The sequence below is a fragment of the Sphaerodactylus townsendi genome, linkage group LG02, assembly GCF_021028975.2.
Source record: "Sphaerodactylus townsendi isolate TG3544 linkage group LG02, MPM_Stown_v2.3, whole genome shotgun sequence".
NCBI lineage: Eukaryota > Metazoa > Chordata > Lepidosauria > Squamata > Sphaerodactylidae > Sphaerodactylus > Sphaerodactylus townsendi.
The window spans coordinates 95,841,378-95,855,328 of record NC_059426.1 but is presented as its reverse complement, the minus strand read 5'-3'; the positions used below and the strand labels follow the sequence as shown (position 1 = coordinate 95,855,328).

At 39.8% G+C, this 13,951-nt stretch overlaps 1 protein-coding gene across 1 annotated transcript in view; it reads right to left on the bottom strand.

The window, feature by feature from the left end:
* DCDC1 (doublecortin domain containing 1) overlaps window positions 1-13,951 on the bottom strand; it is a 362,770-nt gene that overhangs the window by 184,748 nt on the left and 164,071 nt on the right. The window contains exons 14-16 of the mRNA XM_048484584.1: window positions 11,868-11,973; window positions 3,431-3,493; window positions 2,236-2,373 (exon numbers count right to left, since the gene is read on the bottom strand). Coding sequence (XP_048340541.1) covers window positions 2,236-2,373; window positions 3,431-3,493; window positions 11,868-11,973 — 307 coding nt within the window. The remainder of the gene's footprint in view (window positions 1-2,235; window positions 2,374-3,430; window positions 3,494-11,867; window positions 11,974-13,951) is intronic.

The window sequence follows — 13,951 nt, the reverse complement described above, 5'->3', positions numbered from 1 at the left end:
AGCTGGAGGATTCTTCATGTTCGTTACTTTACAATAGACATCATGGCTTGATTCCCCACCGGAAAAATGAATGTAGATACTGCAGCTTCTGTCCCACAAATGATCCTTGTTCCCAGAAACGCAGCAGCAACGAAGGATTCCCCACTGAGGCGGATTGAACACGTGATCCACTCAGGGGCTATCCTGATTGGCTGTTGCGTTGTGTTGGGGCGGGAATTTTAATTTATTTTAACCTTGTGGATCCACATCTGCATGAGCATGCGCAGAACGACTCTACGCGGAGACAAAGCAACGGGCGATTAAAGCAAAGCCCTGTTTCCGTGCACCTCCATGTAGTCGGATCCATGTGGATACAACATATAGCACTGCTTTGTATTGCCTTATACTCAGTCAATCAGTCAAAACAGGTCCCATGTTGCTTCATATCCACGTGGATTTCCGGTCCGCGAAATAAAAAAAAAAAGGCTGCGCGCACATCGCGCACAGCCCACTGCGTTCTCATTGGATGGGAGGCTCCACGTCACTACCAGCGGCGGGAAAAATGAATCCGGATTCATCCCCACAACTTCCCCACTGTTCCAGATTGCGCACACATTTTTTGAAAGGGTCAACTTTCTTACAGGTTCTAAAATAACACATGGTGGGGGTGGGGGGAGGATGCAGTGGGGGAGCGCCAGAAACGGGATGAAAGCATGTTCGGTGCTGGTACAGTGGGGAGTTCTGCTGGAAACCTGGATATTTTGTGTGACGAGCATGCATCTAATCCTCAGTGGGGAATCAGCCATGGTGTGGGCATCCATTCTAAGCCTTCTGTCCCCAGCAGCTGGGCAAGCTTTGTCAGTTCTATTAACAATCCCTTTCCCAACACACTCTGCACTAGACAAGAGTCTTGTACAATTCTTGTACAAGGGTGGGTGTGTCAAAGAAGACACTTCCTAACACAGAACAGACAAAATGATTAATTCACAGAATGATTCTACTGAAACCTAGCACAGATAGAAACTGGTACGCAGACTGGATTTGAAGAGGAGGGGTGTTCATAACCTGAAACTGCTGTAATCTAAAGGAAAAACAACTTTTAATTAATTTTGTTTTCATAAGCAAGGGATTAGTGCTAATATAATTAAAATTGACAGAACATGGGGAGACACAGCAAGTGGGGACACAACCTATTCTATTTGTTCTTTGTTGCTGTTTTTTAAAAGCACGGTGCTGTCTGTCGGTTGTCCAATAACATGCAATGTGCCTGTACCATGCTAGTCAATGACACTATATCAACAAAAAGAGCAGAAAAAATATGTGAAGGTTTAATCCCAGTAGACATGACAGCTAATGTTATATTGCTGGTAAGTTAGCTTCCACTTAAGGAGAAATTCAAGGACATCAGTAAGCCCTGAAGCATCAAACTGAAGAAGCAACAGACTCTGATGACCTGAACTATGCTTGATGGGCAGTGGCCAAAAGCAATGTCTTCAGTATCTTTGCCTGTTATAACAACTGCAACATCACAGATAGAATCTAGCAGCATAAGGGGAAACAGAGAAGACTGGAAATATTTACTGGGGAAATACTGGTGGTTATTTTATTAGCTAAATGGAATATTACTAGGGAGAGAACTAAAAGTACATTCAGATTGTAAATTCCTTGTAAGCCATTTTGAGGATTGGGGGAGGGGGCAAAAATGAGAGATAAATGCCAAAACATTATTTGGAGACTTGCTTCTATTAGTTGTAAACTGCCTAATTAATGTAAATAATTGTGCTGGATACAATTCAGCTGTTGCAATTGTAATAGAGAGATAAGGTTTCTTCACTGCCATCACCACCACATCATAGGCTTTGTTCTATTAGATTCAGCTAGGCTTCCTGCTGTCATCACTCTAAACATCTGTCAGCCTTTCTAATACATTTAGCTCCCCTATAAACCAATGGGCTAGAGTTCTGTTTGAAGGAGGTAGAAGGTAAAAAACATATCCTGATGCACCATCAAAAGACTAAATTTTCTTTGGTTTCACCCATCTGTAACCCATCAGAACTAAACTTCTTCAAATGAAACACCAGCGTAAACAATAAGGTGTAATACATTAATGAATTCCATTTACTTAGAACTTTTAACCCATTCTGAAGTTTGGTTCCAAAATGTAAAAAACAAAGAAATACTTCTTTCATAACAAAAGCATCTGATAATTTCATTAATACATGATTAACATTGATGCCATCTATTCCACTATGATACCTTTGTGATCAGCCATATATTGGATAGAGGCCACTTAGCTGAAGCAGACATTAGATTACTATGGTGTTTTCTTCTATGAAAGGTTTTCCTCATGTTTTCCACAGTAACTGACACAAGAAGAACCATCTGGGGATCATTCTAAAAACAATTACATATTTTTAATGTTACTCTATGATACTCTATCTTAATATTACTAAATACTAAAACCTTGCAGCCTTTTTACAATGTAACATAATCTTAGATCATGAACATGAAAACAAAATATGTTGTGAAGTTGCTTTTGAATACTGCTAAATTTTCATCATGGATATCAAAGTTGTGTTCAGTAATTCATAAAATTTGTCATGGAATCAACCTAAGCCCCATAAAAAACACCCCCCAAACAGAGGACATGGACACCCCCACAGTCATTACTGGAAGAAAATGAACTTGATAAAAGAGGTGACCATAATAGCGAATTGTTTATTGGAAAAGATGGAGGAGATACTAGAGAGATATTGTGTACATAAACTTCTTGGCAGATCAGAACTGAGAGCAGTCTGAGCTTGTAGGAATGACAAAGTCTCTTGGGGACAGATTTTTTGATATTCACAGTTATCTAGAATGAAATTCTACAGACAAGAGATCTTCCAGAGACTATGAGAGCAATTGTAACCATATCTACTTAGAATCCTATATATGTCTCTTTAATAGAGAAGAATAAATGTTTGGATTTATACTCCAATTTTCTCAACTATAAGGAGTCTCAAAGTGGCGTACAGACTCCTTCCCTTCCCCACAATAGACACCTTGTGATGTAAGTGGGGCTGAGAGAGTTCTGAGAGAATTATGACTGGGCCAAGGTCACCCAGTAACCTTCAAGTGGAGGAATGGGGAATCAAATCTGGTTCTTCAGATCAGAATCCACCGCTCCTAATCACTACACCATACTTATTCCCAAGAAACTGCTCTTAGGATTGCATTGTAATATTTTCTCTTCCTCAGGTCCTGTAAGGGGAACTACAACTACTACAATAAGTATGCTATACCATATTCCTATCAATTGTGGTGGCTTTTTTGCTGAGACTCAAGTTTTTCAGTAAAACCCACAAACAGTATACAATAGTGAACTTTGTACTTAAGACAATAAGAAAAGACAATAAGAAATAACTAAAGTATGGCAAGCCAATTTTAAGAGGATGTCCAAAAACTGTACTTTGTATGGATCAGGTTCTTCTAAAAGATTCTTTGCAAATGACTCAAACTTGGTGCTAATATGCTGTTTAAAAAGCAAACAGAAAAAACCCCCAAAATAATACAGATACTCTATTCCATTAAAGAACACAAATTAAAATGAAAGTGGGACAAGAGAAGAATACAAATATAAAAGAGATGGATAATATGGTAGTTAACTATGTGAGCCAGGATGACCAAATTTCACCTCAAGCATGTATTTGTTAATTGGCCTTAATCAAGTGATTACCTTTGAGCATAACTATCACCTACAACATTGGGCTAAGCCAACAGATTTACATTATAGAGTTCTAGTAAGGAAACTATACCTGAATTGTTTTGAACTTCTGAAGACTTATATAAATGTTGCACATTAATGTTACGTAGAATAGTAATCTTAGCATGGTAAATTTAAAAGGCTATCAAAGTCACAAACACAGAATGCTGGCATAGCTGGCTCCAACAATGTCTGATTTGCTCTTATCTGTTAGCCAGCTGCAGGAATACTTACATGAGAATCCCCACAGTTTTTGTACAATGGGAACTAGCGTGCCATTAATCCTTCACTAAAGGCCGAGGGCTTAAAGCAACACATACGTGCCCTCTAGATTCTAGGTTGCTGTAAGAGGCAACTCAACTGGGTAGAAGATTGTTATAGATGGAATGAGAGAGAGAAATCATTATGTTGTGCATAACACCTGCAGTAAATCCCTGTTCTCCTCTTATCAGTGCCACTGGCTTTAATCTTATCACATTTGATTGTGTGGTGCAGTGGGGAGAAAATATTGGCCCCTTTAAATTCATTTGAGGTTGGCACCCAGCACTAATACCATGCTGTTCTTGAAGAGATATGATGTTGGATATTATCTAAAACCACCAGATAAAGAAAGAACAGCACAACCCATTTCAGATGATATTGCAATTCGCACAGTGTGGAGCAATGCAGAAAGTGATATAAGGAATAATGGTATTAACCTCATTTTCTTTGTATCTGGTAGTTCAGTCACACACATCCTGCAATTTTGTACTGGTAAGACTAGGCCAGGGGTCTGCAACCTGTGGCTCTCCAGATGTTCATAAACTACAATTCCCATCAGCTCCTGCCAGAATGGCCAATTAGCAAAGCTGGCTGGAGCTGATGGGAATTGTAGTCCATGAACATCTGGAAAACCGCAGGTTTCAGAACCCTGGACTAGGCAAACTGTGTGTACCACCTTACTCAGCATTCATACACTATCGATTAACATACTTTATGTTTAAGTGGTACAATATCAGACAATGATTAACTGTTGCTTGAACCTTCGCTATTGAAATAAATAAGTACAAGAGTTGCAGAATGAAAAAGAATATTTTTCACTCATACCTCCCATACCATACACAATTGTACCTCAAAAAGCAACCTTCCCCCCACCCCCCGATGTTATTACTTTCATAATAATGGCTAAAGAGTTCACCTATTCTGAGTGAGCCCAAAGCATCCTGAATTGGTTTGTTTGCCCTCAGTGACATCAGCACATCACCAAATCTGACTACCATCATTCCAAGTACTTGGAATGTCCAATGGGCTGGGATTGCCCATGTGACTGACCAAGAATGAATACAAACCAATAAGAAAAACAGAACCAAAATAACAGCAAAAAGAGAAAACACAGCAATCAAACAGATATTTCAAAAGTGAACAGCCTCACTTCCAATAAGCAATTATAAAGTAAATTTGTCTGCCCTACCCTCACTCAAAATAGGTAAACTTTTGCTAAAGTCCCAAGTCACAGTTCATATTTGTCTAGAGGCTTTACATTGTTTCCCATGTGTATAAGAGTTAAAGTAAACGATAATGATTACAGGAAGTAAACAGTAAGGATTATGGGGCAGGGGGGCATGATAATCTGCCACAAAAGAAATTGACCACATTTAGTATATTTGGGAATATAAATGGGCATAGGAAAGTATTAAAAATGGCAGAAAAATCAAATTTTATTCTTTGATTAAGTAATTATTTTAGAAGAGAGGATTTTGATAGTTTTCTGGGACAAGACGCCATCCCAATGGGTTTTCTATTACAATTTCCACTTTTTTCACTGCCCTAGAGAATTTCCAGTGGGAATTTCAGAAGTTCAGGGATAAAATTGGGTCTAGGATAAATAAATGGGACAATGGTTTGCTTTTCAGGTGAATAACAGCAATTTTATGTATCTAGAAAGTACAAGTACATAGAAAGTATAAGTACAAACAGTAAACACAGAGAAGAGGCATGGCAATATTCAAACAGGATATGGCAGTGCAAAGGGGGGGGGAGCTATCCAGACATTAACAGACATTTATTCATTATTTTATCAAGAAAATTTCTATGCCATCTCACCAGGGAACCAGTTAGAGATGGCTTACAAAATAAAACATCATAAAACATGAAACATAAAAGAATTAAAAGTTGTAGAAAAGTTATTTCCATCTTCTACCAACACAGATCTTCTGTGGTATGTGCATGCAATTTAGAAAATGGGTTAAATTTTAGATGCTGCACTAGCAGTTGTCTCAGAACTGCCTACTCTTTCTACAGGCATACAAGCATCATAGTGGCTGATTATGTACAAGGCATCAACTGCACAATGGGTGCAGATGTAGTGGTATCTGGGAAAAAAATCAAATGTATAATTACAGGATGGAGGACACTAGTCTTGTCAGTAGTACATGCAAAGAAGACCTAGGAGTCTTAGTAGACCATACACTGAACATGGAGCAGTAGTGTTATGCAGTAGGTTAAAAAGGAAATGCAATTTTGGACTGCATCAACAGGCGTATAGTGTCCAGATAACATAAAGTGATGGTATCATTTTACCCTGCACTGGTTAGACCTCACTTGAAATACTGAGTTCAGTTTTGGAGACTGCAGTTTAAGAAGGATATCTACAAATTGCAATGCAATGTGTATACAGAAGGGGTAACAAAGATGGTGAGGGGTATGGAGACCAAGTCCTGTGAGGAAAGGTTGAAGGAGCTGAGTATGTTTAGTCTGGAGAAGAGACAACTGAGAGGTGATACGATAGCCATCTTCAAATATTTTAAAGGCTGTCATATAGAGGATGGAGAAGAGTTTTTTTCTGTTGCTGCAGATCAGACCAGAACTAACAGGTTGACATTATATCAAAAGGATTTTCAGCTAAAAATTAGGAAGAACTTACTGATGGTTAGAGAGGTTCTTCAGTGGAACAGGCTTTCTCAGGAGGTTTCCAAGCAGAGGCTAGATAGCTATTTGACAGAAATGCTGATTCTGTGAACTTAGGCAGATCATGAGAGGGAGAGTAGGAAGGAATGAGTCACTACTCAGCTCTTGTGGCCCTTTCTTACATGCTCAGAGTAATACCAGTCATCACTTTGGGATCAGGAAGGAATTTTCCTCCTGGCTAATTGGACAGAGATCCTGGAAGTGTTTTTTTTTTGGCATAGAGCAGTGGTCAGTGGGAGAGTGGGTGAGGAGTAGTTGTAAATGTCTTGTATTGTAGCATTGGACTAGATGGCCTTGAGGTCCCTTCCAACTCTATGTGTTCTAAGATACAAGTCCTCATCATATATTAAACATTTCTCTTTCTACAGTTAAATAATGTTAAAACTTGTGCTGTAAAACTCAAACTTTCTTCTGCTTTTATTAGAAACTAATTTTATAAAAACAGACATCCACAAGAATATTGTTTCAATGCTGAGTTACCAAAAGAAAATACCAGTTATCTGTCTCAGGTCACTGATACAGTGATAAAAGAGCAGCAGCCAATAATTGTTAGGGCTATCTCTATCTCCAGATTTATGAATATGGATTACATGTCACAAATTTGACTCTGTTGGAAAGGTTCTGCCAGTCAATAAAAGATTAAAAATAACAGTAAGGGGTTGAGCATTACTATCTAAACCTGATGACAATCTTAATGTGAGAGCATCTAGAATATCAATCTTGTGCCCTTTTAGTGTGTAATCCTCTTAGCATCTTGTACACCTCAATAAGCTTTAACATTAGGAAAGAGTACTGTTGATATTGGGCCCTCTTGCCTTGAAGCTAAGCAGTTGCCCTTTAAGATATAAAATTACTATTCACAGCAAAGTGAACAAATGTTCAATTGTTTGGTCCTTAAGTATATCTTCAGATTTTAAAAAAGGCCACATAACCCCAAATAAGTGTAATTTACATAACCCCAAATAAGTGTAATTTTAACATTTATATTATGTAAAATGTTTGTGTCCTTTCTTTTTCTTCTCAGCTTTTATTCTTGTCAATAATGTTGCTATTAAGCCTCCATAATGGTTTGCCTTTCTAATTCTTCTTCCATTTGGAAACCATTTGGAAACCTGGACCAGTTTCCCCCCCCCCCCCCTGTCTTTGATTGGGCTGAAATTTGGCTGACTACCACAACTCAAAAAAGAGAGCCTGGAACAGCAAGTAGAACTGTGTCTCAACTTATAGTTACTGAATAAAAAACCAAACTGGACACAGAGGCCGTTTCCGCACGGGCAGAATATGGCGGCCTGGGGACGGCAAAAACGCCATCCCCAGGCCGCCGTTCGCACAGGGGGCGCAGCTGCTTCGCAGCAGTGCCGCCCTCGTGCCACCCGACCGGCACTGAGCCGGCGTTTTCAAACCACGCTTCCCCAGAGTGGTTTTTTGAAAACGCCGGCTGGAAGCCGCTGCTGTACAAATGGCAGCGGCTTCCCGGCGCTCCCCCCCCCCACTCCCTGCCTGCACTTGCCTCGTCCCCGGGCCTCCGGCATGTCACCGAGGCCTGGGGACACGCCCCCCTGCCCTGCGACGCAGGAGCAGGCACGCAGGGCCGGGGGGGCGTGTCCTCAGGCCTTGGCGACGTGCCGGAGGCTCGGGGACTTGCCGGATCGGCCGGGCGATGGCGCTCCTCCATGCGGAAACGGCCAGAATGTTATTTGAAAACATAGAAATTCTGGACCACTCTGACAGTCACTACATCAGACTACACAGAGAAGCCATTGAAATCCACAAGCATGTGGACAATTTCAACAGAAAAGAAGAAACTATGAACATGAACAAAATGTGGCTACCAGTATTTTAAAACACTAGAATCAAGACAACGGTTCATGAACACCACCCAGACTCAGGATGTCTCTCTGCAGGAAATAATAAAATGCATTGTAAATGAGTACTTAAATGCACAGGCAAACTGCTATACAAATGCCCTTCAGTGTTACATATAAATACTAAAATGGAGGAATTTTCCACTTAACACATGCAAATTACACTTGCTAACTGCACCTTTAACACTTTTAACAATTGCTAGTGGTTCTTTCTCCCACCCTGAGTATTTCACAGATATAACTTCACTTGCTTTATGGCCACCAGATCCTTTGAAGATGCCAGCTACAGATGCAGGCAAAACGTCAGGAGAAAATACTACTGGAACATGGTCATACAACCCAGAAAACCCACAACATCCTAGTCTTACCTTGTTCATGTATTATCAGACCATCAATCAAAACTCTCAAGGGATTAATTGGTATGCAGATAGCAACAGAAGAATCTTGCCACATTAACACTGACTTGGAGAAAGACCTTGCATTTCTCATTGTGTCAGATGACTTCTGGTTCTGCCCTCCAAGTGTCACAGCCAGTCCCTGATCCTGTAGGTTGTATGTAAATTCCTAGAGTTTCCAGTCAATAAGAAGCTATGGAACCTCTGTGGGAAGATGGGGAGGTTGTGAGAGGAAGTTTAGAGGATGAGGAACTAAGTCAAATGGTCAGTGAGGACTAAGGCAAACATACGAAGAAGTAGGGATTGGATAGGTTTAAGATAAGGGATTCTGTGTTAGGCAAGTAATTAAACTTTAGGCAGAAAATCAGTTAGGTATGGATGAGAGGATGAAGGAAGAATCCTGAAATACCAGCTAGGCTTTACTTCAGGATCTGAGTCAAGAGGCGACCCAACTGGGGAAGTGTAGGGATGAAATGGATAAGGTCCACACTTCTAGTTTCTTGATCAGTGGTTGTGAAGGCAGTAGTAAAAGGATCAGACATTCCATTGTTTTGTGAGTCTTTTCTAGTTAAAATCTCTCCATGTGTCTCACCTGGAGAAACAGCCTGTCAATTCTGTAATCTTGGGCATGGGTGTGACTTGAAATGATTCTTGAGACCTGAGGCTCAAATTAACTGCAAAAACCATTACATTTTTCAATGGTTTAACACTTCTAAGAAAGAGACAATCTTATTATTGTATTAAAATAAGAGGTCTGTGTGAGTCAGGAACAATGGCTGAGGAGTGTGGATGTATAAATCATCTCCTGAAAACCTGGATTGCCACCCATAGGTCCACATGGTAACTCCAGCAAGTTATTTAGCCTTCCTAATATCTACATTTAGCTTTAATGCCTACTTGTCAACTCACATTTATTGAATGCTACTCTACTCTAGCCAGCCATGGAGGCTTGTGTAGATAGGTTGATACAGAACCCTGCCTGTCACACTCACAAATGGATCAATTTGGAAGCTTTGAATTACCCACCAAAATCTCTGCTTAGCGCCAGCCCTAGAGTCATCCTCCTCATTCTGTAGAACATTCCCTAGGATCTAGTGTCCTTTCAATCACTTTGGCCTATCAGGTAGCCTAACTGAATGCCGCTGTGTTGCTCTCATCTGTTTAAGCCCAGGAAGAAAATATTATTTTCAAGCCTCTGGCCCTACAGATAAACTCAGACACTCTCCCCACCCCCAAAAAGTGCCCTTTTGGTTTGGTCTAAAACTGTACAGCAGCTTACATCCCTGACTATTGCTATGTCATATGAATCTTTCTCTTGCATTTGGATTATTTGCTATCTGTATACTCCTGGGAATCAGACCCTGGTCAAGCCTAAATATATTAATAGTTCACTACAGTCTCAGTTTTACATTTCCCTCTTCCCTTTGGGCCCCTTGCTTTCCCTTCTTAAGCAATTACACTATACAGTGTAAGCACATAGATGTGCTTGGAATATCTGACACAACATGGGATTTCTAGTGTTGGATACTATTATTATATACTTAAAATAATAGCAAATGTTCAGCAATAATAACAACTAGTATTTGCTTGCTAATTGTATAGCTACTTGTGCTATTTTTCTCACTGAACTTTTAATATGGGTTTGCACTTCAATTGAAAAGTGGGCAACATTCACACTGATACATGTCTAAAATTTCCCTAACCACACATGGTAACAATAAGAATGTCTTTTCTTTACTACAATCAAATAAACTTTTCATTTAAACATTACATTGTATGATATATAATATACTTTTTTCACAGAACTAATATGTAACTAAAGCCACATTAAAAGCAAATGTTGCAAAAATATCAACCAGAGTAAAAAACATTTTTTCTACAAAGAAATAATAAAGCCATATATTATATAGATATAGTCAAACAGATGCAAAGTATGTGAAAGAAAATTTTTTTGGGGGGGGGAACTATAATCCAAATCCTCCTATAGTTCAGGTCTGCTCATAATGGCTTACCCAGACAGCACTGCCTACTATCAAATGACATTCTCTGCCACTGATTCTCCTGTTTTCAAATATTACCTGGCAAAGAGCTGGGATTGCCATCAAGCAACAGTAATCTGGAGAGTTTTAGCAGAAGCAAGAACCTCCTCTTAAAGGCTTGGCTATTCCTGAAGTCTATCAATTGCTACTAAAATTATTGATTTGATTTTTAGATATCGCTAATCTTTTTTAATAAATAGGGGGGTTGCCTGATTATTTATTTTCTGATTAACAACACTAACTTCAGTGTGAATGGCTGATAAGTTGCCCACTAAAACCTGGAGAAAATCCAACCTGGCTCCAAATTGGTGGGCACTAGTACTGGCTTCATCTATTTTAGCCTGCACATAAAACAATGCTGAGAGGTGCTAAGTCTGATTCTCTTCCCTCAACACGCTTACTCTGGCATCTAAGGGGTTGGTTGATGCTTCTAGCACAAAGGCAGTCCCCTCTTCATTTTTTTCAGATTTTTAAGATTACCTGAATTGTGAGGCAGTATTTGAGTTCATATTTATTTTTATTTATTAAAACATTTATACCTTGCCTTTCCTCATGGTTCAAGGCAGCTTACAATATTAGTTAAAAACATTTTCAGTCAAAACCAAAACAAAGTAGCAACTCCCCAAATCTTCCCCCTTAGAATATGCCTGCTGACCAAATCTTTTCAAAAGTGCTGGCAAGCAAGCAGGCCTTGAGGTGCCTCCTGAAGATCTACTAGCTTGATCCACTATACTGTTCACCTCCAATTCCAGATCATTAACATATAAAATATGCAACACCTGTTCCAGTCACCTTTTACATTATAATATTCCTTTTTCCTCAAGTGTCAGTAGAACAAGACAGAGATTATGTCTTTAATCTGTAGTTCTTAAAATAAAAAAATATACTCACTACTCACCTTGTATCGCATAAAATGGTTGTTTGGATCCACAGCTTCCACGCTATGATTTTCTAGGCAGTTTGTGAAGTGCATGTTGTCTGGAATTCCTACACAAATTTCCCAGCTGAAAATAAGCAGGACCAAAAGTGATTTTCCCAGGAGAATTAGTTTAATATACTTATTAATATGAACTCCTCAAATATTTTTATTTATAAGACCATTAAAAATTTATAAGACCATTAAAAATTTCAGCCAAATTAGAAACAATGTAGAAAGTTTATTTCATGGTACATGGGATAGAAGGCAAGAGTTTTATTAAAACATGGCCACAACTTTGTAAAAATTTGCAATGTGAATGACTAGTAAATTAGGCATGAGCACCAATAAAAATTATGCACCGGACGTGCGCTGGTGCGGGGGCGTGGGGGGATGGCGTGCCAGGTGGGGGTATGGCAGGGGCACAGGGCACACATGTGCCCCGGGCGCAATTTCCCCTTGTTACTGCTCTGTTGGCTGCCCCCCCCATTTTGGAACAATTTCAAATGCTGGTTCTTACCAATGGCTTGCACCCAGGGTATTTGAAGGACTGCTTCTTCGCATACTATTGACCCTGCAAGTTAAGATCCTCTTTCTAAGTCCTGATCTCTGTACTCCTGCCCGAAGATGAGGCATGTGCTGACCCGAAGCAAGGCTTTAGTAGGCAAAGTCATATAGGCTCACATAGGCAAACCAAAGTCACATAGACTCACATAGGCAAACCAATCAAAGTGCAGGGGATAGCACATGACACCACCTCCAAAGAGGCAATTGGTGGCACAGGTGGAAAGGAGAAAATCCTTATCTCTTCCAAGGAAGCTCATTTTTGGAAATTACTTTGGCCACTCTTTCTGGTGGTGTAAGTCTGCACCGCAAAAAGGGGGCATCCCTGGACCAAAACTACACTGGAAGTTGATTAAAGTCACCTCCGCTCCAGGAGCATCCCTGGAATGCTCCCCCCCCCCACACTGATGCAGGCCCCAATGGTGCAGAAATGACAGCATGGGGTCAAGCATCTAGATTCAGATGCTGCAGAGTCATACAGCACCCTGCTGCCAGGGAAAGTGGCTCTGCACCAAAGTGGCTCTTCACCAAATGCCACTTTGTGTGGCGCTGGTGACAATGGTCCTGGCACAGGGGTCATTCTGCTTCCACTCTGTGGCTTCACGCCCCCTCTCTTTGGAGTGCCCAGTTAGAATGCCCTCTCTTGCATTCCTTTAGGTACCAAGTCAACCCCTTTCTTTTTTACCTAGGATTTTAACTTCCAAATTTTAAAGCTTTTTATGATCTGCTTCTAGCCTAAGGATTGTTTTATGAACTATCCTTCTTAAGCTGCATTTTTATGATATTTTAGGCCCTGGCTTGTTTTTCTAGTTGTTTATTATTGATCATTTTCATACTGCTTTTAAGAATTTGTTGAACTTTGGCAGCTTCATCTAGAAGAACTCTGGAGTGATGGCAAACAAAAATTTCTAAATAAATAAATATAATGCATGCTTGCCATGCTTCAATTGATCAAACTATCTTGAAGAAAGATTATATCAACAGAACGCTGCACCCCCCCTTATGTCAACACATTAGTTCAATGAAAAGGCATGAAGAAGTCAGCATTTCATAAGAAAATGATTTGCAATGAGAATGCCTGAAATAGCTACTTGGACCCCAGACTGTGTGTGTGTGTGTGTGTGTAAATTTTTATTATCTGCAAGTTAAACTGGTGCTTTGCCTAATTTCATTTCATTATCATGCATCAAAATTGACTTTTCTAATGAATTTCAGAATTAAGGATTATATTGCAGCACCAGAAACTTTTCACTCTTTAACCAAATTAGGTGCATGTTACATCATAAATATTTTAATGAAAATTGAAAATGTGTGAGTTACTTTTTGTGAAGGTGTGATCATGTGCGTTTCTTTATCATATAGCAACGGCTGCACAATACTGCAGCATTTTAATCTTCCTTACATCTCTGCATCTCCTTACAGAGCAGTGATTATCAGTTAGTTGCTTGAAAGCCACATGTGGGGTCTTTGCAGCTCTTCTGGGAACTGTTCCCCAATGTGGC